This window comes from Physeter macrocephalus, chromosome 14 (genome assembly GCF_002837175.3).
Source record: "Physeter macrocephalus isolate SW-GA chromosome 14, ASM283717v5, whole genome shotgun sequence".
NCBI classification, from domain to species: Eukaryota; Metazoa; Chordata; class Mammalia; order Artiodactyla; family Physeteridae; genus Physeter; species Physeter macrocephalus.
The window spans coordinates 29309696-29334500 of NC_041227.1; the positions used below are offsets into that span (position 1 = coordinate 29309696).

At 41.8% G+C, this 24805-nt stretch overlaps 1 protein-coding gene across 1 annotated transcript in view; it reads right to left on the minus strand.

Annotated features, from left to right (window-relative positions):
- The window catches only part of SLC23A2 (solute carrier family 23 member 2), a 146917-nt gene that overhangs the window by 11465 nt on the left and 110647 nt on the right, over positions 1 to 24805 (minus strand). The window contains exons 7-12 of the mRNA XM_024123283.3: positions 24095 to 24165; positions 22966 to 23147; positions 11377 to 11497; positions 6781 to 6937; positions 3227 to 3374; positions 1990 to 2095 (exon numbers count right to left, since the gene is read on the minus strand). Coding sequence (XP_023979051.1) covers positions 1990 to 2095; positions 3227 to 3374; positions 6781 to 6937; positions 11377 to 11497; positions 22966 to 23147; positions 24095 to 24165 — 785 coding nt within the window. The remainder of the gene's footprint in view (positions 1 to 1989; positions 2096 to 3226; positions 3375 to 6780; positions 6938 to 11376; positions 11498 to 22965; positions 23148 to 24094; positions 24166 to 24805) is intronic.

The window sequence follows — 24805 nt, forward strand, 5'->3', positions numbered from 1 at the left end:
TTACAGAATAAGCTAGCACCATCGAAATTATAATAAAGATAATTATTCCCCAAACCATCTCAGTCAAGTTTTAGAAGGAACCTTAATGACAGCACTACTTACTCCCTACAGTGACCTTGGTTAAATTATGTGATGATGTGTTTTAAAAAGGTGCAGAAAGGGATCTGGCTTGTTAAACTGTTTCCCCAAGAGTCCCTCCATCTATAGTAATTTTTACTCTGTTATTTTGGATTAGTTATATGTCTACAGGTTCATGGCAGCAAACTGGCTAAAGAGTGAGTGGCTTATGCCCCATTTGGTGCCCATTTGACCCTTCCCTTAGCTCTGTGTGCTCAGCATCTGCTCTCACCATGGGCAGCAATAGGACCCAGGCATCCTGGAGGAAGTGCCCATCAGGCAGCCCTCATATGTCATGTGCCAGGAGCAACAGGCAGCAGGTGGGGCCAACAGCACACCTGAGGCTGAGCTCTGTGATGGCCTGGCCAACTTACAGGAAACCAACCAGCATGTCAGGCTTGCACAGTGCATGCCCTGCTCCCTCTCACTTAGATTTGCAGTTACAATTAACCAAACTAAGTATTTGGTTTCTTTTTATCCGGTTATATAATCTTGCAGAGGGCTGGAGGAGGATTTCTAATTTTAAAGAGGTCAAACAGTTCTAGAAGGCTCCAGCCCACCCCCAAGTTCTCAAGTTCAGGAGGAAGACCTCTGATTCATGCAGGCCACCCTAGATGGTGAACCAGCTCTAACGGTGTCTAGCTGTGCAACATACAATGGCCAGGGCCGAGCTGCATTCCTCAACACCCTGGGCAAACAGCAAGCTTTGGCCCAAAGCAACTGGGATATAAAATTTATTTGCTAGTAAATTTGAAAGGCCAAGAAGTAGCCTCCTTTTTACTGAAGCTGGATTGTGGTGTCTGTGCTTGGAGTGGGGTGGGGAGGAGAGACAAGTGGGGAGGACTTCAGACCCAGGCACTGCTTCAACCTGAGTGACTCGCTGTGGCTTCTTCTGCTACTAACTCCACAACCGATTTCATCTGAAAGAGAAGACTGATGCTGCTGCAGTTTGAAAACTGTGTTACTGTAAGATTGATTTATTTGTAATGAGTAATATAATTTCTCATCTAGAACTAGTGCCATCTCCTAACTAAACAGGCCTCCTGTTTCTACCCTCTCGCCCGCCCACCATGTTCTACTTTCATCATAGCAGCCATAGTGATTCTTTAAAAAAAAAAAAAAAATCAGATGGAGTCACGCCCTTCGGCCCCCACTTCCACTCAGCCCCTGGCAGCCTGTAGGGCTGCACGACCTGGCCCTCAGTTACCCCAAGAACCTTATCTGCTCTTACCAGGCCCACTCCCACTCCCCTCTCTGCTTCCTGCCCCACTGGCCTCCTTTCTGATCTGCAGCATGCCAGCCTGCTCCTGCGATAGGCTTTGCACTGGCGGTTGCCCTGCCGGAATGAATGGCCCTCCCCAGGTACGTGCACCGTTCCCTCCCTCAGCTCCATCAGGTCTTTGCTCAAAGTCATCTTCTCAATGAGGCTTAGCCTGACTATCCGATTTAACACTTACCCTCCTGATCCCCCACCCTGCCCCATATTTCTGTCATACTTATTATGCTTACTATTTATTGCTTGTCTTCCTCTGCTAGAATCTAAACTCCACAGACGATGGGGATATTTCTCTTTTTTATTCACTGATGTATCCCAAGTGCCTAGAACAGTAGCCTGGCAAAGGGTCAGTGCTTAATAAAAATTTGTGGAATGTATGAAGGAATAGCACCGGAGTGCCTGCCTACCCAGGTCAGTCAAGGCTAAAGAGACCTCTATCAGCATTCCAAAAACCCATCAATGAAAAAATAAGAGATGGGAAAGAAGATGATCTCGGAATTGGAGCCCATCCTTTTGGAACTCACAGTGGCCAGACCAATCAATGAAATGGATCAACATTTAGAGGCCCAACCATTTAATTAGAAAAATATTTGTACCTTAGTAATTCCCAAAACTCCAATGTTGGGACTGGATGAAGTAGAGCCATTCCCAGTACCAAATATGCCATCGAGAACACAGGAGAGACCCTCCACGAAAATCCCCCTAAAACGTAAAGGAATGGGGGAAAGAAAAACATTCATTCCACGGGAGAAATACTCTGAAATACACTCTAAATGGTTGTGACCCAAAGGCAGGGTCCACAGACCTGTAGCCTCCACACTCCCCAGGAGGGGTTAGCAATGCAGACTCTCAGGCCCCACCCCAGATCTGAAGACCTGCATTTTAACAGGATTCTCCATGCTCATTCAACTTTGAGAAGCACATCTCTGAACCACACATCAGATACAAATGTTTAAAAATTATTCCAAATTAAAAGATTTTAGCCAGAAATATAAAGTCATTTGTTGGAATCTAAGACAAACATGGGTCATCCATTGATTTGATTCCTTTCCTATTACTATATAGTTTTATCAGAAAGGAAATGCTTTGTAATTTTGTAAACATTAGAACTTTTAAAAGAATCAGTATATAAGTAATTTACTCATATGCAATAACTCCATTAGAGAAAAACAGAAAAACCAGGACTCTAAACCCCAACAGAACCAATGCAAGAGATGCTAAGACACCAGCTCTTTGGATCTCATCACACACAATCCCTTCTGGAAGGGCGGCAGCTGGCTGGGAAAGGCAGAATAATCTGGGCTATTTTCTCTTCTCTGCAGCTTCCATAGGGCCCAATTTGCCCCCAGCATCCAGAAACTAAAGACCAGATGTGCAGAGAATATAAACTCCACAGCTCATAAACCTCTAGATTCTACAGACTTCATTTATTCCTGCTCTTGTCTATCTCTATATGAATTGTAACTGTGAATAGAACAGCTGGGAAAACAAGAAATCAAAGGGGACAATACATCCATGACCCAAACCAAGCAAAGAACAATGGCAGTATCTGGTACTTGTTTTGGTGAGTTTAAGGTCTGGAGTGATCTCACAGAGAAGGTCTTATACAATTGTTACCATGAGGAAGAAGGGTGGGAATTCTGCTCCATGTTATGGATGAGGAAAATCAGGGCAAAATGGGGGCAGTGACTTGTCCAAAACAAACAAATAAAGAGCCAATAAAGAGCCCTGGTGCTTGGCTACTTAATGTTGAAACTCTTGGTTATCCAAACCAAAGAGCAAAGTATGAGGCGCTGGGCCCGATGAAGAGCTCATTTTTTCTCAGGAACGCACCTGTTTATTGCATGGATGGGGGGCGGTGGGGCACAGGACAGCCTTGCACAGGCGTAGTAGTCCCCGATAGACTCGATAATACTGGCAACGACCGCACTGAGCATGCCGATGACACCAGCCGCAGAGATGGTGGGCAGTCCCCATTGAACTAAGGAAGGAAAACAAGCATGAAAGCCTCATGAACTTTCTTAGAGAGGCAGGCAAAAGTTCTCAGGACATTGAGTCATTCAGTATGTTAGAGGACTCTACAAGATCCACTCAGATTTTTGAAGCTCATGGAAACTATCTGTTTATTTTTACACCTAAGTCATCAGTGCACTAGATGCCTAGGAATAGTTTCTGAGTTGGATGAAGACAGCCATAACCAGGATTGGTCTGCTTTATTTAAAAGAAGAAATTGTTTGGCTGGAAGAGGCGGGTACTACTCTTCCTGCTTCAAAGCCACACTCAGTGTCTGTTAAATTACAGTTCAACACAGCCTGCTTTGTTGGCATAGGAATTTGTATGAAGAGGATTTTTAGCCCTGCTGTGCAAAAAGCATGATACAAAATAGTGCTCCTGCCCAGGGGGTGGCGTCAAATGAAAAATCACCAGCTAAATTTAAATCCCAACAGTAAAGCATGGCACAAAGTATAGACAACCCTTCTCTAGTATAATTCCAGCACTTTTTTTTTTTTTAAGTAAACCATGTTATGGAAAATTAAAGAGTTTCCTTTACGAAAGCAAAGCAAAGTCCCCAGGTAGCTTCATTTTGAGTATCCTATCCAGATTTAATTTTTAGTAGGGTTTTTTTTTTCTTTAAAAGTATATCTATTTGGATACCGAAAACCATTGATCTTATTTAATAAAAATAGCATGAGGAACCTTCACTGTTAGTTAGAACGAATAGCCTTCTTTGTAAAGTACCTAAACCTTCTTTCCCTGAACCGTTAGTTACAACAGAGCTACTAAATAGAAAGGACAGTGAAAAAAGAAATGTATAAAATTTTCTCTTGTGCAGGGGCCAACAGTGCACCGAGGGATCAGGACACTAAAAGATCTTGGAACCAGTGCAATGATTAGACTTCAAATGAAGGCAACCCAAACCAGGTCACAATGAGTACCAGTTAGGAAGTCAGGAAGTAGCACAGTCCCTATCCAAGAAGGGCCTGGAGAGCAGGAAACAGGTGGAGAGGGCATTCTGGGTAGGCAGCAGCCTGAGCATCAGTGGATGGACACAGCCAGGCAGGAGTAGGCTAGTGCTCAGCAGAGGGGGGTGTGCAGCATGGGGCAGGTAGGTTTGGAAGGCCTTGACCAGCCCCCTGGAGGGGCCTGGCCTCTGTCTCATAGGTAATGGGAGCAACCACAAGTTTGGGAAGAAACAGATGACACGTAAAGTAAGATGTGCAGAATATGCCTGGAGTGTGTGTGTAGACAGAACTTTTCCTGCCTGGAGCTCACTTTACCCTGTGGGAGCTGACCAGGGGGTGCAGAGGCAGCCTATGGTCAGGGGTTCAAGGTGCAGACCCACCAGCAACTGGCTTGGTCAACATCTCATCTCTGGATTGGTTTGGAATGGATTCTTCTCATGCAGATGATTTCTTTATCAAGCAACATTTTGTGTTTTCTAAATAACCTTTTATATAGTTACCTTTGCTGATGTAGCACTGTGGTTTCATTTTAGTATCTTGATTTTGGGGGTTGGATTCTTGTTTTATTTTGCCATTTATTATTTTTCAGAAATTGCCTTTTATTTTCTGTCTTTTTACTTTTTTACTGCTTTCTTATCTTTCCCCCTTAGCCTGAAGTCCTTATTTTTAAAATCTTTATTCCATTTACTTCAACATTTAAAATTTGTAATCTTAATTTTTGATCCCTTTTCCTTCAGATTATTTATTTAAATTTTAAACCTGCTGGCTTCCAGCCTTCTATTTAAGTCTGTTATTTCACCTTTCCTCTTATCTAGAAGCTTTAATTTATTTTGTTACTTTATAGAGTACATAAGACTACATCCTCTGGCTCTGGAAGTAGCTCTTTATCTAGGGGAGATCTGGCAATAGAGAAGCTGGTGGCAGTCAAGGGCTGTTGTCAAGAGGAGCCAGACAGCACTCTCTGCAGTCATGACATTAAGGCCCTGTCCAACTCAGTTATGCCTCCTTATGCATTGGCCCCATGGTACCTGAGCAAAATCTCTCTGGTCTCTCAACACACGCACAGCTGCTTCTCCTGGACACCCCACTCTGTTTTCTATTTGTGCTCATCTTGGGAGCCGCATGCACAGGCAGCAAGGACTACTCCGCATGTGCTGTGGGGGCTTCCTCCTACCTGCCCTCCCATGCCTCCTCCTGACTCCCTCACCAATTGACTTTTAAACTCACTTTATCTCAGATTACATGTATGTCTATGAACCATGTACTGGGGGGGAATAGGGGGGACGAATCTGTGCATATATAAATACATACTTATACCATATAATCTGATGAGAATGTTTTTTAGAAAGACTAAGCTTTTTACAGTGTTTGTAAATGTGTCAAGACCAGAAGGAACAACTGCCAGCATCCCTATCATTTAACATGCTTAGAACAGTTATCTTTTCTTTTTTTTCGGCCATGTCGTGGCATGTGGGATCTTAGTTCCCTGACCAGGAATTGAACCCGTGCCCCCTGCAGTGGAAGCACAAGAGACCCAGTCACTGGACCTATAGGGAAGTCCTTAGAACAGTTATCTCTAACCCAGTCTCAATATCCTTGGCTTTTCCTCCTTGTCATAAAATATGAAAATGTGACTGCTGGACAGGGGCATAAATTGGCACAACCCAACTAAGTTCAGGTTTCCATTCTAATAAAAACCTTAAATGCTAGGAACAGACTCTTCACAATACAACAAGCATGTAATCATCACAGGGTTCACACCAATCACTTTCGGGGCTGGGGTCTGGAAAACGCTACAGATGAATCCAAGTGATACCTCACAGATGGGGATTGTACATCCCTGCCACCTGGCCAAGAGTTACCCAACATGAAATTATAACTTAAGATCCATCGTCCATCCATTTGTGAATGAATATTATTAGTTTACCTGACAGCTGTGACCAAATTAAAAAAAAATTATAGCTACCCATTAAAAGATTATACAAACTCCATCATGCTTGAGCTGTCTGCTAATCTTCAGGCCCCTCCCACTCAAGTCTGTTCATTTCAGTGGCTTGGGTACTGTGCAGCTCTGTACTTGCCTTTCTAAGCAGCTGCCCTCAAATCCTGGCCATCAGAGCTCAAATCTGGCAAGAGACCCCTTTATGTCTGGGATTTTGCCCTAGTGGAACCAAAAGAAACAACCAGTATACCTGAGAAGGGAGCTGGTTAGTCTCTGTGTGTTAACTATGGCCCTCTGGGGACAAAGCCTCCTGCCTCCCTTTTCTGCTGTCTAATCCTCTAAGGGCCAGAATAGTAAGACTTCCAGGGCATGCTCTGGGACAAAGAAGGCCTTTCGTGTTGCAGAGCCTCCTGCCAACTTCCAACTCCTCTAGGTTGGGCCCTTGTGGGCTCCTGACCCCTCTTGGCCACCACAATACTTACATGGGTATGGGACCTTAAACCACGGGGCTACCAGAAGCACACCCTGCCTGGCATCAGTTCGAGCATAGAAGCCATACTTCATGCTATCAGGAGGGAAGACATCTGTTACTGTGAAGATGAAGCAGAGCAGCCAGGACACAAGGATGGCCAGGATGATCTGAAGTGGTCAAAGGAAAAAGCTCTGTCAGGCCAACAGAAGTGGTGGTTGTTGGCAAAAGACGCCTTCCTGCAGTCGGAATATCATACCCCAGAACCCATCATCATCAGTACTTTGCAGAAAAAACACATAAGGGATCTCAGAACCTATTCCTTGAATGGAATCACATTTAGAGAGAGCAGTTTTTTGTTTTTTGGTTTTTTTTTTTTGCGGTACGCGGGCCTCTCACTGTTGTGGCCTCTCCCGTGGCAGAGCACAGGCTCCGGACGCGCAGGCTCAGCGGCCATGGCTCATGGGCCCAGCTGCTCCGTGGCATGTGGGATCCTCCCGGACCGGGGCACGAACCCGTGTCCCCTGCATCAGCAGGCGGACTCTCAACCACTGCGCCACCAGGGAAGCCCATGAGAGCAGTTTTATGCAGTAAAGTTATTTAGCCCGAATCTGGCTAGTAAAATAAGAATAATGGACAATGGGCCTGAAAAGGCCACATGGAGTCAGACCTCCCTCAATTCCAAGGACAATCAATGTCCTCTCACATACTGCTAAAAGGACTCCAGCATTGGAAACATCCACTGCTTTTAAATTTTAGGTCTGTGGTGATTTGGGTGGTCATTAGTACCCTGATATCATCACACAGACATGGTCCCCCCAGGACGACCTGCTTAAAACCCCTCTTCTCATATAAACATTTTACATATGAACCAAAGGCAATATTGCCAAAAAAAAAAAAAAGGTGACTACTCACAGGGAACATTTTGAAAAGCTGTAACTTGTATGCAGTCCATCCTTTCTTGGATTTGTAAATTGGGAGAGGAAATTTAACATTTCTGGCATATTGAGAAAACAGTAATACTAGGAAAATTGTCCTGAGGAGAGAAAGAAAATGATCTAGGTTAAAGGCTGTTATGTCTGTGTTAAAAATAATACAAAAAGCTTCAATGGCAAAACTGACCACACGTGTTCAACTCATTTCTCTACAAAGCTGCTAGTCCTCTATTATTTGGGAAATCATATTTTTTGGATCTTAACATTTCTAGATATGGAAATGAAATTGCCATGTAAATGCTTTGGCTAAATATTCCTTAATAGAATAAGAAAACCCAAAGAATGTACACACTGATAGGAAAATCTCACACTATGTAAGTGAACAAGACAAGATGCCAGATATAACATACTGCACAGTATAATTACAACTGTAAATTAACTAAAAAGCAGCTACCACACAAAAGTGCATGTACACACACACATGCATGCATGCATGCAAACAGGTAAGAAGGACAGGATTCAAAATGCTCACAAGGATTGGCTTCAGGTGGCAATGTGATTTGTGACCTTTTTTTCCCAACTTTTCTGTATTTTCTGATTTACTTGTAAGGAACATAAATTACTTTTAAAAAGCAAAAAGTAAAACTTCAATATTTAAGAAAGCTATATACAGTGGAATTCAATATTAATAATAATATTCCTGAGAGGTTTCTGTGTCAGACATTGCACATAGGTCTTCCTGCCCATCATCCTAGCCTTCTGCAGCGGCTTCTATAACCATCCACTTTACAGAGAAACAAAGCCAGAAGTCCAAGATCATGCAGCTACGTGGGCCAGAGGTCTAGCTCTACAGCCTGGGCTCTGAACTACCTTGCCACACTGTTTGTGAGGGCAGGGATGCCTGGGTTGACTCAAAAGTTTCTCTCTACTGAGTCCCACACTCTTGACCCAGGTACACTGAATGCTACAGGAGGCAGGTCAGCTGGTGACCCCCCTGCAGCAGGATCCAACACAACCTCATCCGTCTGGTGCCTCATGTGTGGCAGGTGTGGGATGGCTTCCCACCGCTGAAATGATGAAGGCGTACAACAATATGTCTCATCACCCATAGGGACTCATTCTTTCCCTTACAACCTGAGGTCGAGTTGGCAGGAAGAGTTGATTCTCAGTCAAAGTTAAGCTTAATTGTTCCTGGGCACAATTCTAATTGCTGAGATGGAATTATCAGTTTCATTAAGAGCTGGTCAACTGCAGCTTCATGGTCACATTCCACCTGAGGTGTTGACTGCAGCCGGCTGCCACTCTACCATCTTCCCACCTATGCAGGCATTTTGCTGACCTGGTACCACCACAAAGTCATCAGACCAGTACCAGTTCAAGGATGAAAACATAAATGATGCCCAAGTTATTCCAACTCCCCCAGGAAGGTGAAGTTTAACAAAAAACCAATATGTTAATGAGGGATACTAAAACAGGTGTATTTTAAACTTAGACCAACGTAAAATTTTCATGTCTTAAAAAAGTTATTGGTTTTCTTCCAAAGTATATATTAAGATCCAAAAAGGCCTGGTATCTATTATTACTGTTATCATTATTGCAGGCAACATCCCACCTGACAGTTACACCTGCATTATGGTGTTCACTTTTCAAAGCACGTTCAAAAATGGAAAGGAAACACATAACAGAATCCAAGGAAGGTCACCCAGATCTCAGGCTCAAATCTGGCAACTGAAATTGAGTAAGTGAACTGCGCAGGTGAACACTACTCTTCTATTTTTATCCTCAAATACACCTGTGGGGCAGGTAGGGCAGGCAGTCCCACTGCAGAGAGGCAGAAGCAGAGGCTCAGCGGTGGGTGATGTGTCTGAGTTCATAAGACTTGGCCTAGCACATAAGGGACAGGATCTGAGCCCAGATCCTCAGGCCAGGGTTCTTGTCCACCACACCAGGTGTTTTCCATCTCATGTTACATTTTGCTTGTTTGTCTACCTTTGTTTTAACCTTACCTATATTATGCAAGCAATGCATATTGAGATGTAGAAAAATTATAAAAGGCAGATAAGCAAAAAGAGACAAAATCTTGAAGACTGCTCATCATCTCACATTGGGCGATAAGCATGCAGCATTCTGGTCTATCAATTCCCAGGGCTTTTTAGAGCAGCGGTCCCCAACCTTTTTGGCACCAGGGACCGGTTTTGTGGAAGACAATTTTTCCACAGGCGGGGGTGGGGTGGGGGGTAGATGGTTCAGGTGGTAATGTGAGCAATGGGGAGTGGCAGGTGAAGCTTCGCTCACTCACCTGCCACTGACCTCCTGCTGTGCGGCCCGGTACCTAACAGACTGCGGACCAGTACCGGTCTGTGGCCTGGGGGTTGGGGAACCCTGTTTTAGAGCATGTCATCGGGTCCCAGGCACTGGGATTAGAGAGGGAGATAGGACTATCTGATGTCATCCTTGTCCCTAGAGGACAAACAGGTCATCATTTGGCCCAAACTCGAATCATACTTTACATGCTGCTTCCCAACTAGCTTGCAGCCTCAGTTAACGCCCTGACCTCAAGAGATGGCAACCTGCATCAGCACCTTAGTGGCTGCTTAGCATTCCATCTAGTGGATGTACCACATCTTATTTAAACACGTCCCATAAGGTATGACATTGGGAGCAACAGAAACAACTGCAATGAATCATCCTTCCCTGGCACCAGTCTGAATGTCTCCTTATGACAAGTTCCTAGGACCAGAACAGATCTGTCAAACAGTGAAAATCTTATTAAAAAGTGTTTGATACAAACTGCTAAATACATACAGAAAGGTTGGGTGAATTTACAATCCCACACAGAGACCAATGCCCATGTGCTGATGTGACCAACAAGGGCTTAATTTCCAAAATATACAAACAGCTCATACAACTCAATAACAAAAAACCAAACAACCCAATCGAAAAATGGGCAGAAGACCTAAATAGACATTTCTCCAAAGAGGACACACAGATGGCCAACAGGCACATGAAAAGATGCTCAACATCACTAATTATTAGAGAAATGAAAATCAAAACTACTATGAGGTATCACCTCACACCAGTCAGAATGGCCATCATTAGCAGTGGTTAAGAATCCACCTGCCAATGCAGGGGACATGGGTTTGAGCCCTGGTCTGGGAAGATCCCACATGCCGTGGAGCAACTAAGCCCGTGTGTCACAACTACTGAGCCCGTGTGCTGCAAATACTGAAGCTGCTCCGTGGCATGTGGGATCCTCCCGGACCGGGGCACGAACCCGTGTCCCCTGCATCAGCAGGCGGACTCTCAACCACTGCGCCACCAGGGAAGCCCATGAGAGCAGTTTTATGCAGTAAAGTTATTTAGCCCGAATCTGGCTAGTAAAATAAGAATAATGGACAATGGGCCTGAAAAGGCCACATGGAGTCAGACCTCCCTCAATTCCAAGGACAATCAATGTCCTCTCACATACTGCTAAAAGGACTCCAGCATTGGAAACATCCACTGCTTTTAAATTTTAGGTCTGTGGTGATTTGGGTGGTCATTAGTACCCTGATATCATCACACAGACATGGTCCCCCCAGGACGACCTGCTTAAAACCCCTCTTCTCATATAAACATTTTACATATGAACCAAAGGCAATATTGCCAAAAAAAAAAAAAAGGTGACTACTCACAGGGAACATTTTGAAAAGCTGTAACTTGTATGCAGTCCATCCTTTCTTGGATTTGTAAATTGGGAGAGGAAATTTAACATTTCTGGCATATTGAGAAAACAGTAATACTAGGAAAATTGTCCTGAGGAGAGAAAGAAAATGATCTAGGTTAAAGGCTGTTATGTCTGTGTTAAAAATAATACAAAAAGCTTCAATGGCAAAACTGACCACACGTGTTCAACTCATTTCTCTACAAAGCTGCTAGTCCTCTATTATTTGGGAAATCATATTTTTTGGATCTTAACATTTCTAGATATGGAAATGAAATTGCCATGTAAATGCTTTGGCTAAATATTCCTTAATAGAATAAGAAAACCCAAAGAATGTACACACTGATAGGAAAATCTCACACTATGTAAGTGAACAAGACAAGATGCCAGATATAACATACTGCACAGTATAATTACAACTGTAAATTAACTAAAAAGCAGCTACCACACAAAAGTGCATGTACACACACACATGCATGCATGCATGCAAACAGGTAAGAAGGACAGGATTCAAAATGCTCACAAGGATTGGCTTCAGGTGGCAATGTGATTTGTGACCTTTTTTTCCCAACTTTTCTGTATTTTCTGATTTACTTGTAAGGAACATAAATTACTTTTAAAAAGCAAAAAGTAAAACTTCAATATTTAAGAAAGCTATATACAGTGGAATTCAATATTAATAATAATATTCCTGAGAGGTTTCTGTGTCAGACATTGCACATAGGTCTTCCTGCCCATCATCCTAGCCTTCTGCAGCGGCTTCTATAACCAACCACTTTACAGAGAAACAAAGCCAGAAGTCCAAGATCATGCAGCTACGTGGGCCAGAGGTCTAGCTCTACAGCCTGGGCTCTGAACTACCTTGCCACACTGTTTGTGAGGGCAGGGATGCCTGGGTTGACTCAAAAGTTTCTCTCTACTGAGTCCCACACTCTTGACCCAGGTACACTGAATGCTACAGGAGGCAGGTCAGCTGGTGACCCCCCTGCAGCAGGATCCAACACAACCTCATCCGTCTGGTGCCTCATGTGTGGCAGGTGTGGGATGGCTTCCCACCGCTGAAATGATGAAGGCGTACAACAATATGTCTCATCACCCATAGGGACTCATTCTTTCCCTTACAACCTGAGGTCGAGTTGGCAGGAAGAGTTGATTCTCAGTCAAAGTTAAGCTTAATTGTTCCTGGGCACAATTCTAATTGCTGAGATGGAATTATCAGTTTCATTAAGAGCTGGTCAACTGCAGCTTCATGGTCACATTCCACCTGAGGTGTTGACTGCAGCCGGCTGCCACTCTACCATCTTCCCACCTATGCAGGCATTTTGCTGACCTGGTACCACCACAAAGTCATCAGACCAGTACCAGTTCAAGGATGAAAACATAAATGATGCCCAAGTTATTCCAACTCCCCCAGGAAGGTGAAGTTTAACAAAAAACCAATATGTTAATGAGGGATACTAAAACAGGTGTATTTTAAACTTAGACCAACGTAAAATTTTCATGTCTTAAAAAAGTTATTGGTTTTCTTCCAAAGTATATATTAAGATCCAAAAAGGCCTGGTATCTATTATTACTGTTATCATTATTGCAGGCAACATCCCACCTGACAGTTACACCTGCATTATGGTGTTCACTTTTCAAAGCACGTTCAAAAATGGAAAGGAAACACATAACAGAATCCAAGGAAGGTCACCCAGATCTCAGGCTCAAATCTGGCAACTGAAATTGAGTAAGTGAACTGCGCAGGTGAACACTACTCTTCTATTTTTATCCTCAAATACACCTGTGGGGCAGGTAGGGCAGGCAGTCCCACTGCAGAGAGGCAGAAGCAGAGGCTCAGCGGTGGGTGATGTGTCTGAGTTCATAAGACTTGGCCTAGCACATAAGGGACAGGATCTGAGCCCAGATCCTCAGGCCAGGGTTCTTGTCCACCACACCAGGTGTTTTCCATCTCATGTTACATTTTGCTTGTTTGTCTACCTTTGTTTTAACCTTACCTATATTATGCAAGCAATGCATATTGAGATGTAGAAAAATTATAAAAGGCAGATAAGCAAAAAGAGACAAAATCTTGAAGACTGCTCATCATCTCACATTGGGCGATAAGCATGCAGCATTCTGGTCTATCAATTCCCAGGGCTTTTTAGAGCAGCGGTCCCCAACCTTTTTGGCACCAGGGACCGGTTTTGTGGAAGACAATTTTTCCACAGACGGGGGTGGGGTGGGGGGTAGATGGTTCAGGTGGTAATGTGAGCAATGGGGAGTGGCAGGTGAAGCTTCGCTCACTCACCTGCCACTGACCTCCTGCTGTGCGGCCCGGTACCTAACAGACTGCGGACCAGTACCGGTCTGTGGCCTGGGGGTTGGGGAACCCTGTTTTAGAGCATGTCATCGGGTCCCAGGCACTGGGATTAGAGAGGGAGATAGGACTATCTGATGTCATCCTTGTCCCTAGAGGACAAACAGGTCATCATTTGGCCCAAACTCGAATCATACTTTACATGCTGCTTCCCAACTAGCTTGCAGCCTCAGTTAACGCCCTGACCTCAAGAGATGGCAACCTGCATCAGCACCTTAGTGGCTGCTTAGCATTCCATCTAGTGGATGTACCACATCTTATTTAAACACGTCCCATAAGGTATGACATTGGGAGCAACAGAAACAACTGCAATGAATCATCCTTCCCTGGCACCAGTCTGAATGTCTCCTTATGACAAGTTCCTAGGACCAGAACAGATCTGTCAAACAGTGAAAATCTTATTAAAAAGTGTTTGATACAAACTGCTAAATACATACAGAAAGGTTGGGTGAATTTACAATCCCACACAGAGACCAATGCCCATGTGCTGATGTGACCAACAAGGGCTTAATTTCCAAAATATACAAACAGCTCATACAACTCAATAACAAAAAACCAAACAACCCAATCGAAAAATGGGCAGAAGACCTAAATAGACATTTCTCCAAAGAGGACACACAGATGGCCAACAGGCACATGAAAAGATGCTCAACATCACTAATTATTAGAGAAATGAAAATCAAAACTACTATGAGGTATCACCTCACACCAGTCAGAATGGCCATCATTAGCAGTGGTTAAGAATCCACCTGCCAATGCAGGGGACATGGGTTTGAGCCCTGGTCTGGGAAGATCCCACATGCCGTGGAGCAACTAAGCCCGTGTGTCACAACTACTGAGCCCGTGTGCTGCAAATACTGAAGCCTGAGCGCCTAGAGCCCATGCTCCGCAACAAGAGAAGCCCCTGCTCACCACAACTAGAGAAAGCCCATGCGTAGCAACGAGGACCCAATGCAGACAAAAATAAATAAATAAATAAATAAATAATTTTTTTTTTTTTAAAAGAATGGCCATCATTAAAAAGTCTATAAAAAACGAATGCTGGAGAGGGTGTGGAGAAAAGGGAGCCCTCCTGCACTGCTGGTGGGAATGCAAATTGGCACAGCCACTATGGAGGTTCCTCAAAAAACTAAAAACAGAGTTGCCATATGATCCTGCAATCCCACTCTTGGGCATATATCTGGAGAAAACTCTAATTCAAAAAGATACATGCACCCCAATGTTCACTGTAGCACTATTTACAATAGCCAAGATATGGAAATAACTTAAATGTCCATAGATAGATGAATGAATAAAGAAGATGTGGTACAGAAACTAACACGATATTGTAAATCAACTATACTTCAATTAAAAAAAAACACCTACACTTAAAAAAAGATGTGGTACATATATGCAATGGAATACTACTTAGCCATAAAAAAGAATGAAATAATGCCATTCGCAGCAACATGGATGGACCTAGAGATTATCAGACTAAGTGAAGTAAGTCAGAAGGAGAAAGACAAATGCCATATATCACTTACATGTGGAATCTAAAATATGACACAAATGAATTTATCTATAAAATAGAACAGACTCACAGACATAGAAAACAGGACGCTAGCTCCCATGTGAAAATGTAAAAATGCGATCCTACACTCTAGACCCGAGAGTTCTCCATTTCAGTAGAGGCATGTGCTTTAATAATTAGCTGATGAAAGATATTTCCTGTAAAGTTGCTTTACGCAACATTAAAATCCAATTACAAGATAGTTTTTAGGAAATGTCAACAATTGTTGTGCTCGATGGAATCTAATCCCTTATATATACTTATACATAAAAATGTGACTACGTTACAAAGTCTGAAATTTCAGTTTAACACAGGTTGTCTTGAAATCTAATAAGGAACAAAAGCAAGCAGGTAAGACCTCAGTTTTGGTAGGGAAAAAAGGGAATGACTGTGTACTATCATAACCCTCAAGACTAACATTATATTTGTAAGTTACAGAGCAGAGACCTGTATTTAATTCACCAATTCACAATCCTTGTGGAGCTCCAGGGTAGACTTGTAATACCAGTCAACTAAACTTAGTGTTTTTGCTGACTTGCTGTAACATAACAATAGAAACTCCACTCCCCACACCCATACTCCAAGATCTCAAACTGCCAGGAAGCTATATCTTTAAAATTTTAAATTGCATTTTAAGAAATTTCTATTGTCCTTTGTTTTAACCCGTGCAATGATAAACCATGACCGTTCATCTCTATACTGGTATCTAAATTTAAAAATGCTTATCTCATAAGCAAACAAATCAGGATTTTAAGTTTTTGTCTTTGTTTTTTACAAGTCTAAACAATAAAATCAGTTTATATGAGACATGTTTAGAAACAAACAGAACTTCTTCCAGGATAAATTACTTGTTTGAACTATGCTAGACAAAGTCCCTAAGGCACAAAAGTGGTTTCCAAACTTTGCTTCATGTTAGAATTAGCTCAGGAGCTTTAAAAAAACCCTAGTGCCCAAGATGCACCCCACAGTAGTGACATCAGGCTGTCTGGGGGTGTGAGCCAGGAATCTTGGCAAAATTCAGATCCCCAGGTGATTGCAATGTGGGGCCACATTGGGGGCCACTGCCCTCAGGCATGGCGAGTTCTCGATTCATCAGAGAAAAGGCTGCGCAGTGAATGCGGATAAGACATGGACTAGGAAGAAGGCCACGTGGAGGACAGTAGATCCAGGTTCTGTCCCTTCTGCCCTGAGGGAGACGTGGTACCCACGGTGAATTTTCTGCCCTCTCTGAGTACCAGTTTCCTTCCTGTGAAGAAGGAGATTCTACTCCATGTGGGGCTTTCACAGCTCACTGCTGTGATGTAAACGTCGCCTGGGAAATGCCAACTCAGAGGGTCTCAAGTAGGACTGGAGAATCTGCACATTTAAAAAGTCCTCCAGGGGCAGAAGACCTAAATACACATTTCTCCAAAGAAGACACACAGATGGCCAACAGGCACATGAAAAGATGCTCAACATCGCTAGTTATTAGAGAAATGCAAATCAAAACTACAATGAGGTATCACCTCATACTGGTCAGAATGGCCATTATCAAAAAGTCCACAAGTAATAAATGCTGGAGAGGGTGTGGAGAAAAGGGAACCCTCCTACACCGTTGGTAGGAACGTAAACTGGTGCAGTTATTATGGAAAACAGTGTGGAGGTTCCTCAAAAACTAACAATAGAGTTACCATTCCTGGGCATATATCCAGAGAAAACTCTAATTCGAAAAGATACATGCACCCCAATGTTCACAGTAGCACTATTTACAATAGCCAAGATATGGAAATAACTTAAATGTCCATAGATAGATGAATGAATAAAGAAGATGTGGTACAGAAACTAACACGATATTGTAAATCAACTATACTTCAATTAAAAAAAAACACCTACACTTAAAAAAAGATGTGGTACATATATGCAATGGAATACTACTTAGCCATAAAAAAGAATGAAATAATGCCATTCGCAGCAACATGGATGGACCTAGAGATTATCAGACTAAGTGAAGTAAGTCAGAAGGAGAAAGACAAATGCCATATATCACTTACATGTGGAATCTAAAATATGACACAAATGAATTTATCTATAAAATAGAACAGACTCACAGACATAGAAAACAGACTTGTGGTTGTGAAGGGGGAGGGGGGAGAGGAAGGATGGACTGGGAGTTTGGGATTAGCAGATGCAAACTATTGTATATAGAATGGATAAACAAGAAGATCCTGGGACCTTCCTGGTGGTCCAGCGGTTAAGATCCATGCTTCCACTGCAGGGGGCACGGGTATGACCCCTGGTCAGGAAACTAAGATTCTGTATGCCGCGTGGCGCAGCCAAAAAAAACCCCAAAACAAACAAACAAACAAAAAAATAAAAAAACAAGGTCCTACTGTATAGCACAGGGAACTATATTCAATACCCTGTGATAAACCATAATAAAAAAGAATATGTATATATATGTATAACTGAATCACTTTGCTGTACAGTAGAAATTAACACAACATTGTAAATCAACTATACTTCAATGAAATAAATTTTTTAAAAAAAGAATGTCCATTTGCTACTCACTGCAACACAGGGTCTTATACTTTTAAATCCCTACCAATTTCATCAATTTAAAAAACTGTATCATCATTTATTTTAATATTCCTTCTTTACACATGAGAATAGGTATTTCAGCATTGTTTGCAACAGCAAATATTTTAAACAACCTGCTTGAGTATCAACTGGGGAATGGTTTAATATAGACTATTTCATACTATTTAACATTGTGCAGTTGTACAAAGAATGAAAAAGACCTAAACACATTGTCTTGGAAAGGTGACCCCGACAAATTATTGGGATGAAAAACAAATTATAAAATAATGGTAAAGCTGTATATGTGCACATGTTTGTATTTCTGCATCAATAATATAAAATATGGAAGGATGAATACTACATTTTTGTTAGTTATTCATGAGAAGATTTTTCAGAGGGATGGGGGTGTGTGGGAGGGACTATTATTTTACTTTAGATTTCTGTTTAATTATTATTAAACCTCAAAATCCTAGAATTTCAATGAATTTGGGGGTACAGACAAAATGAGACTTTTCTTGAGTTATCCACAAGAAAAGTAAACAGAAAATAAATATTCTCAGGAAAAACACGGGACTTATGCATCGTGTTAGAAATGGCAGGTACTGGTTCACCACATTTCCTCTTCCCTGAGAGTCTGTCTCTAAATGCCACATCTATTGGCTGACTCAGGAGCCCATGTTGACCCACCACCAATACCCCCAACTGCTAAAGCGTTCCATGTGAATATGCAATTTGATAACCAGGGAGGGCAACCCTTTTTAAACACTAATTGGTTTATTTGTATTTCTTTTTTTCTGTTAAGTGGTTGTTCATACCATACCTTTCATTCATTACTCCACCAGGACTCTCTTGCCTTTAAATTAATTGGTGAAACTCTATGAATTGAGAACATTAGCCTTTCTTGTGGAGTTCGTTATAAATATTTTCCCAGATTCATTTAAAATTTAGTTTCATTGGTTTTTGATATGTGTTTTAAATTCATCAGTAGTAAAATCAATCTTTCTCTTTCCATATATGCTTTATCTAACCTGTTTTTTATGATTAAACACTTATGTAGGTTTCCTTGTAGTATTTTCATGGTTTTATTTTCTATATGTAAGTAATTGAAATGTATTTCTGATATAAACCAGAAATCTAGCTTTTTTCCAAATAATTCTCTTTTCTACACAGTTCTCCCATTCCTCACTGATTTCGAAAATGACCTGCCATCATATACTAAATACTAGTTTTTTTATTGGTTATGTTTCTAGCCTTCCTATTCTGCTCTACCAATGTTTACCCTGTCTCAGGTCACAGTATTGTTATTAAATTCTGGAATGTGTTTTAATTATTGTTAAGGGCAAGTCATCATTCCCTTCTCCCTTTCTCTGTATTGATCCATATTATTTTATTTTCTTGTCTTATGCATTGGCTACATATCCAGAACAACTTTAAATGATACTGATAATAAACATGCTTATCTCAGTTTCTGATTTCAATAGGCAGGCCTAATTTAAGTCTTTCACCATTAATGTATGGGGCATTTAAAAATCTTATTTATCACTGCTAACAGTTTGCAGTAGGGACATAGGTTGAACTTGATCAATTTTTAAAAATTTGTCACCATGATTTTTATTAATAAAACCCACCAGAGACCTATAATGAATTTTATTAATAAATTTTCTAATATTTAATCATCCTTGAGTTCCTGAAATGATAAATACATTGCCCTTTTATTATATTATCTATAGCGGTGTTTTCCCAAACCATGTTCCAAGGAACATTCTTTTCAGATTATGTTTATAGATGTAGCACTTCAAAACTTAAGTATGTGCAGAGCTGTATACTAAGGCTCTTTTCTGAAAGTTTTCTATACACTTGCATCTTAAAGATTGCACGGAGCCTTACAGCAGACAAAAATGCTGAGCTTTAGATGCTACTACCTGAATATATTTGCTCAGGGTTTTACACAACCCCAGGAAGGAAAAAATTGGTCCAGGATCTCCCTTTTGCATTAGCTCTGTCAGGATTTGCCATTAGGATTGAACTGTGAAGTTTCCCTTCTTTCTCAAAGCTCCAGGAACAGTTTAAACAGTGCAGGAATTCTCTGTTCCTTGAAGATGTAATACACTCACTGTCTAATCAATGGAGCACATCCTTTAGGAATGAAAGTCCTTCCACAACATCTTTGACTTTTCTTCCCATGGTCAAGGGTGTGCTCACACCTCCCAACCCTCCCCCTTCACTTATTCACAATGTTCTCACTGAACGCCTGCCCTGGGACAGATGGTGAACCACGTGCTGGCGGTGCCATGGTGACTAGCATAGAGCTAAGGCCCTGCCCTCATACAGATGATATCCCAAGCACAAAAGAAGAGCTCTAGAAACTAAAAAACAGGAGAGCAGAAATAAAAACCTTGATGGAAGGAGTCATAAAGCTGAGGAAAATTCCTATGAATAGAGAAAAAAGACGAAGAGATGGAAGACAGGAAAGTTAAGAGGACAACTTTGGGAGGACCAATGTTCTAGAAGTTCCAGAAAGAGAGAGACAAGCAGGGATGGAGGGGAGGAGGGCATCTTTGAAGTAATTCGAGATCATTTCCCGTGAACACCTGAGATTCCAAAGAGAAGAGGCCCAGAGTGCCAAGCCCGAGATGTAAACAGACCACCAAGGGGCAGCATGTGAGGTTTCAGACATCATGATGACAAGACCTAAAAGCTTCTAGAATTCCAGCAAAAGGAGGAGACAGAAGAGGAGGCCTTGAAGAGATAATGGCCAAGCATTTTACAGGACTGAGAATGGATAGGAAGGGAAAAAAAAGGAGCTGGAGACCAGTTTGGAAGTGATGGCTGGTAGTGGTGGCAATGACAGTCCAGAGGATAGACTGGGGATTTGTTTGTTCTGGAGGTAGGACAGAATGATGGGCTGTATGTGGGGAATGAGGAAAAGTGAAGAAAGAAGGATGACTGCAGGGCTTCTGGCTTAAGCACCTGGGTGTGTGGCTGTGCCACTGAGAGGATGACAGAAGAACTGGTTTGGGGGCAAGGAGGGAATGAAAAATTTGGAGCTTTCTTCCTTTGAAGTTTGAGATGTCTTGTGTAACAGCAAATGGAGAGGGCAAGTCAGGGGTTCGATCTGTAAGTCTGAGTTCAGAGGCCTGGGCTTCAGGTTCCTGTGGAAGCCACCAGCATAATGCAGGTCTGTTGATGACATGAACTGGATGAGATGTCCCAGGGGAAGAGCATGTGGACAGGAGGAGGCCCAGGACCAAGTTCTGAGGAGCCCTAACATCCAGATGTCAGGGGGAGAAGGAGTCAATTTTGATTATTTATCAAATGAAACAGCTGGGAAATCACCTATTTTATTATTATTTTTTTTAAGTTTCGAGGCAGAAACACAGATTCAACACATCCTCCCTGGAGCTGCAGTTTTATCCCTCTCTTTGTGCGTGCATTCCTTTCTCACCTTAATTAGCCCTGCCAGAAGCCTATCTATAGTATATGTTTGCCATTCTCCAAAGAACCACCTTTGGGATGTATCACTTCTATTTGTTTCATGTTTTTTGTATCTTTACTAATTCTTTCCCCTGCTTTCACTGTGTTAATTTTTTATCATGTTTTTCTAGTTTCTGGAGATAAGCTCTTCAGGTACTTTATTTTTATTTGACTTTTCTTAAGAACAACTGACTGCTCTGTGTGACCAGCGCTGTTATCATCATTTGCTAAATTGTCAGCAATTGTGAAGTTCTGAGTTCCTCTCTGAGTTATTTACAATGGTGTTCTTTTGCTTCTAAGTCGTTTGGGGGTTTTGTTCACTCTTTTATTATTGGTTCCTAAAGTTTACTGCATGACGGTAAATACAATTTCTCCCTTTTGGAACTTACTTCATTTCACTGAGTGAACATTCTTACGTGCCTTCTACTCACCTATCCTGGTATGGAAATATTGACAACCTTTGGTGAAATGAGAAAATTAAGAGCAACACTGGATATTTTCCTATACCTTAATTTATAATGATACATGGATTACAATTATGCAAGGATTCACTTTATTTGTAAACCATGTTCTAACACAGAGAGGCAGAATTAAATGTTATGGGTTAAGTTCTAGTCAGACTATTTGGGTTTTGAAAACCATCGTGGCCACTTACTAGCTGTGTGACCCTAGACAACTAACTCTGCATCTTTGCCCCTCGATTTCTTTAGCTGTTAAACAGGGATAACACTGGTACCTACCTTAATTTATAATATATACAACCAGTGGTATGTAACACTGATGCATAGGCTCAACAAGTTCTGCTTGTTATTTAATAATTACAGAACATTTTACAAAGCAAAACAAAAACAATTAGAAATCCTCTTGTATTGTTATTAAATTTTTTAAGCAATTTTACTGATCGGTAAAATTCTAGAGTCTTGGAACCATTTCCCTATGATATGGTCAACTCTTACATATGCTCTACAGATACACACAGAGAATGTGGGTTCTATCTGTGGTATATATAGAATTCTGTGGCTCTAATAATCAATCTTATAAAGTCCTGGATGTCTTTACTGACATTACTTAAAAAGGGGTAAGTGACATTTTAATCAACTTCAAGTACTGTGCAAAAGGACTGGCACTGACTAGCAGGACTCTGGCAGGAATAACAGCTTCCTGACAGGTGTGCAGAGCTGTCTGACCGAGGAGCCACATCACCTTTGATGCCAATACACTTCCTGCAGCATTTCTGTCTCCTGCCACTCTGGAAGTATTTTTGAGTCTCATCTAAAGGATTCAGCTTCTTGGCGTTCCAACTCATGTGTATGAGACTTGGCATGACCTCAAAAGTCAAGAGCTAATGGTGTCACCATCTTACTCCCATCCCAAAGTTTAAAACCTTACAACCCTCCCTCTACACATCACTGCCAAATCTGTCTTTGGAATACCTTGGCTGCATGTTACTTCAATAATTCCCTGGGATGAAGCAAATAAAGTTTAAACTACCAGACTAATCTTAATTTAAGTGTCTCCTAAAGTTCATATAAATGTTCAAAACATTCAAAGAGGCTGTCCCTCAGTGTTGGGAAGAGGGGAGATTTTTACTGTTCACTTTTGAGTGGTCTTGGAACACTTACAGCATGGCGATGCCCCAGTGCTTCCCTGCTCTCTCTCCTGCCGCCTGGAAACCAGAGAGGCCAATGAGGGCCACCGTGGGTGTGATGGTCAGGGGCCCGATGTATTTCAGCAGAGCCCCAGGCAGGCCTAGGAAGCCGATAACCACTTCTATCAATGAGGACATGATGATGGCTCCCTGGATCTGGAGCATGAGAGGACACAGACATAAGAGCAAACTGTTTATACATCACACACTCTAAATGTCACCTGCGACGACAACTGATAATTCTGTAAGGTACCAAGTTATTATATAACAGGCATAACATAGCTGGAAAATTCCTGGCAAACCCCAAAAGAAACCAGTGGGGGTTACTGGGATCTAGCAAACTTAAGTATAACCTGACTGATGTAAGAGTATTACAGAAATGGGCACTGGACACAAAGTCAGCTTGCCTATTCCACTGATTGAGACAGACATAATTTATAATTCTCATTTAAGACACAACATTCATAACCAGCCTCAGAGGAACCATGAGGTACAAAGATTCTTGACTTTAAAAAGTGAGCCCCTGAAGGACATTCAGAAGATAGTGTTATTGACAAAAATTCTAAAGGAATGTTTCTATTGTGCAGAATGGCCATATCTGTGTTAATTCTGAACTAATGGTGAATGATCTTATAGGTTTTGGAAAATCTGGATAAACTGTCAGCTGTTCTTCATATCTAAGGACTCCCACGCCCTGTTCTATTCAAGTGCGCTGAAGCAGACAAGTGTCTTTAATTCCTTCCACCAATACAGGCAAACACTGAGGCCAGAATAAATAGTTTTGCAACCTATCGTCTCTGTGGCTCCTTCCAAAGGGAGCTCTTATGCTGGAGGGTGTAAGCGGACAGGTCTGTGGGTACATCGGAGGAGAGGAGGAGAAAGGAGGATGGAAAACAGGGTAAGAAACAATACTGTCTGGTCACACAAAGCATTTCTGCATGCTTTACTTTACAGTGATGTCATCTAAATTTACTTTAACAACAGAAATGAACATGTCAGTACCTGAAACAGAAAAAGAGCAACTGCAATTTATTGGTCACGACCAACACTGAAAATGAGTAGAAACACAAAGAAGCCATAAGCAGACAATGTTTATCTTTTACCTCGCGTATCCGAGGATACCAGATGTGTTCTGTATGTAACAGCTCCGTTGTTCCATTGGCAACCGAAACATCTTGAAAACAAAAACAAAGACAAAATTTTTCTTGGAGTGACACTGATGTTTCACGGGACATATTCATTTCACTCTTTTTAAGAAGAATTTCCTCCCTGTTCTAAGTATATTTGTATAAATACTCATCCCTAAAATTCAAGTTACAACACTATGGCATATCATACTGAAAGGTGGATTCCCCATTGCTAATTTAACCAAATTTATTCATTAACAAGAGCTCCCGGCTTCTCAAAAGCTGACTGAACTAGTGATATACATTGCTAGTCCCAGCCTAATACAAAGACCAAGCTTTGCAAGCAGCTCTTTGACATGCCCAATAGCAAGGTTGCCTGATTGAGGTTTTAAAAACCTAGATAAAACAGAGGCTCTTTTCCTGTTCCTAAAACAAATCAGTGGTCACAAAGTAACTCCTAGGAGCAAGGAAGGAAACAGGGGCTAGAAAATTTTGCTCCTAGAACCTAAAAATTTAACAGTATTTTGAGAGTACAACAGGTCTATGTGATTTCCTCAAATCCCCTATCTGATCTCTTCCTGACCTTACTGGTTTATTTAAGGATCTTTGCAATCACTATGAGGAGGATGGGAGGGGGAATGAAAGTCATTTGCAGAAAACCAAAGCAGCCAGATCCTTAAAAAGCAG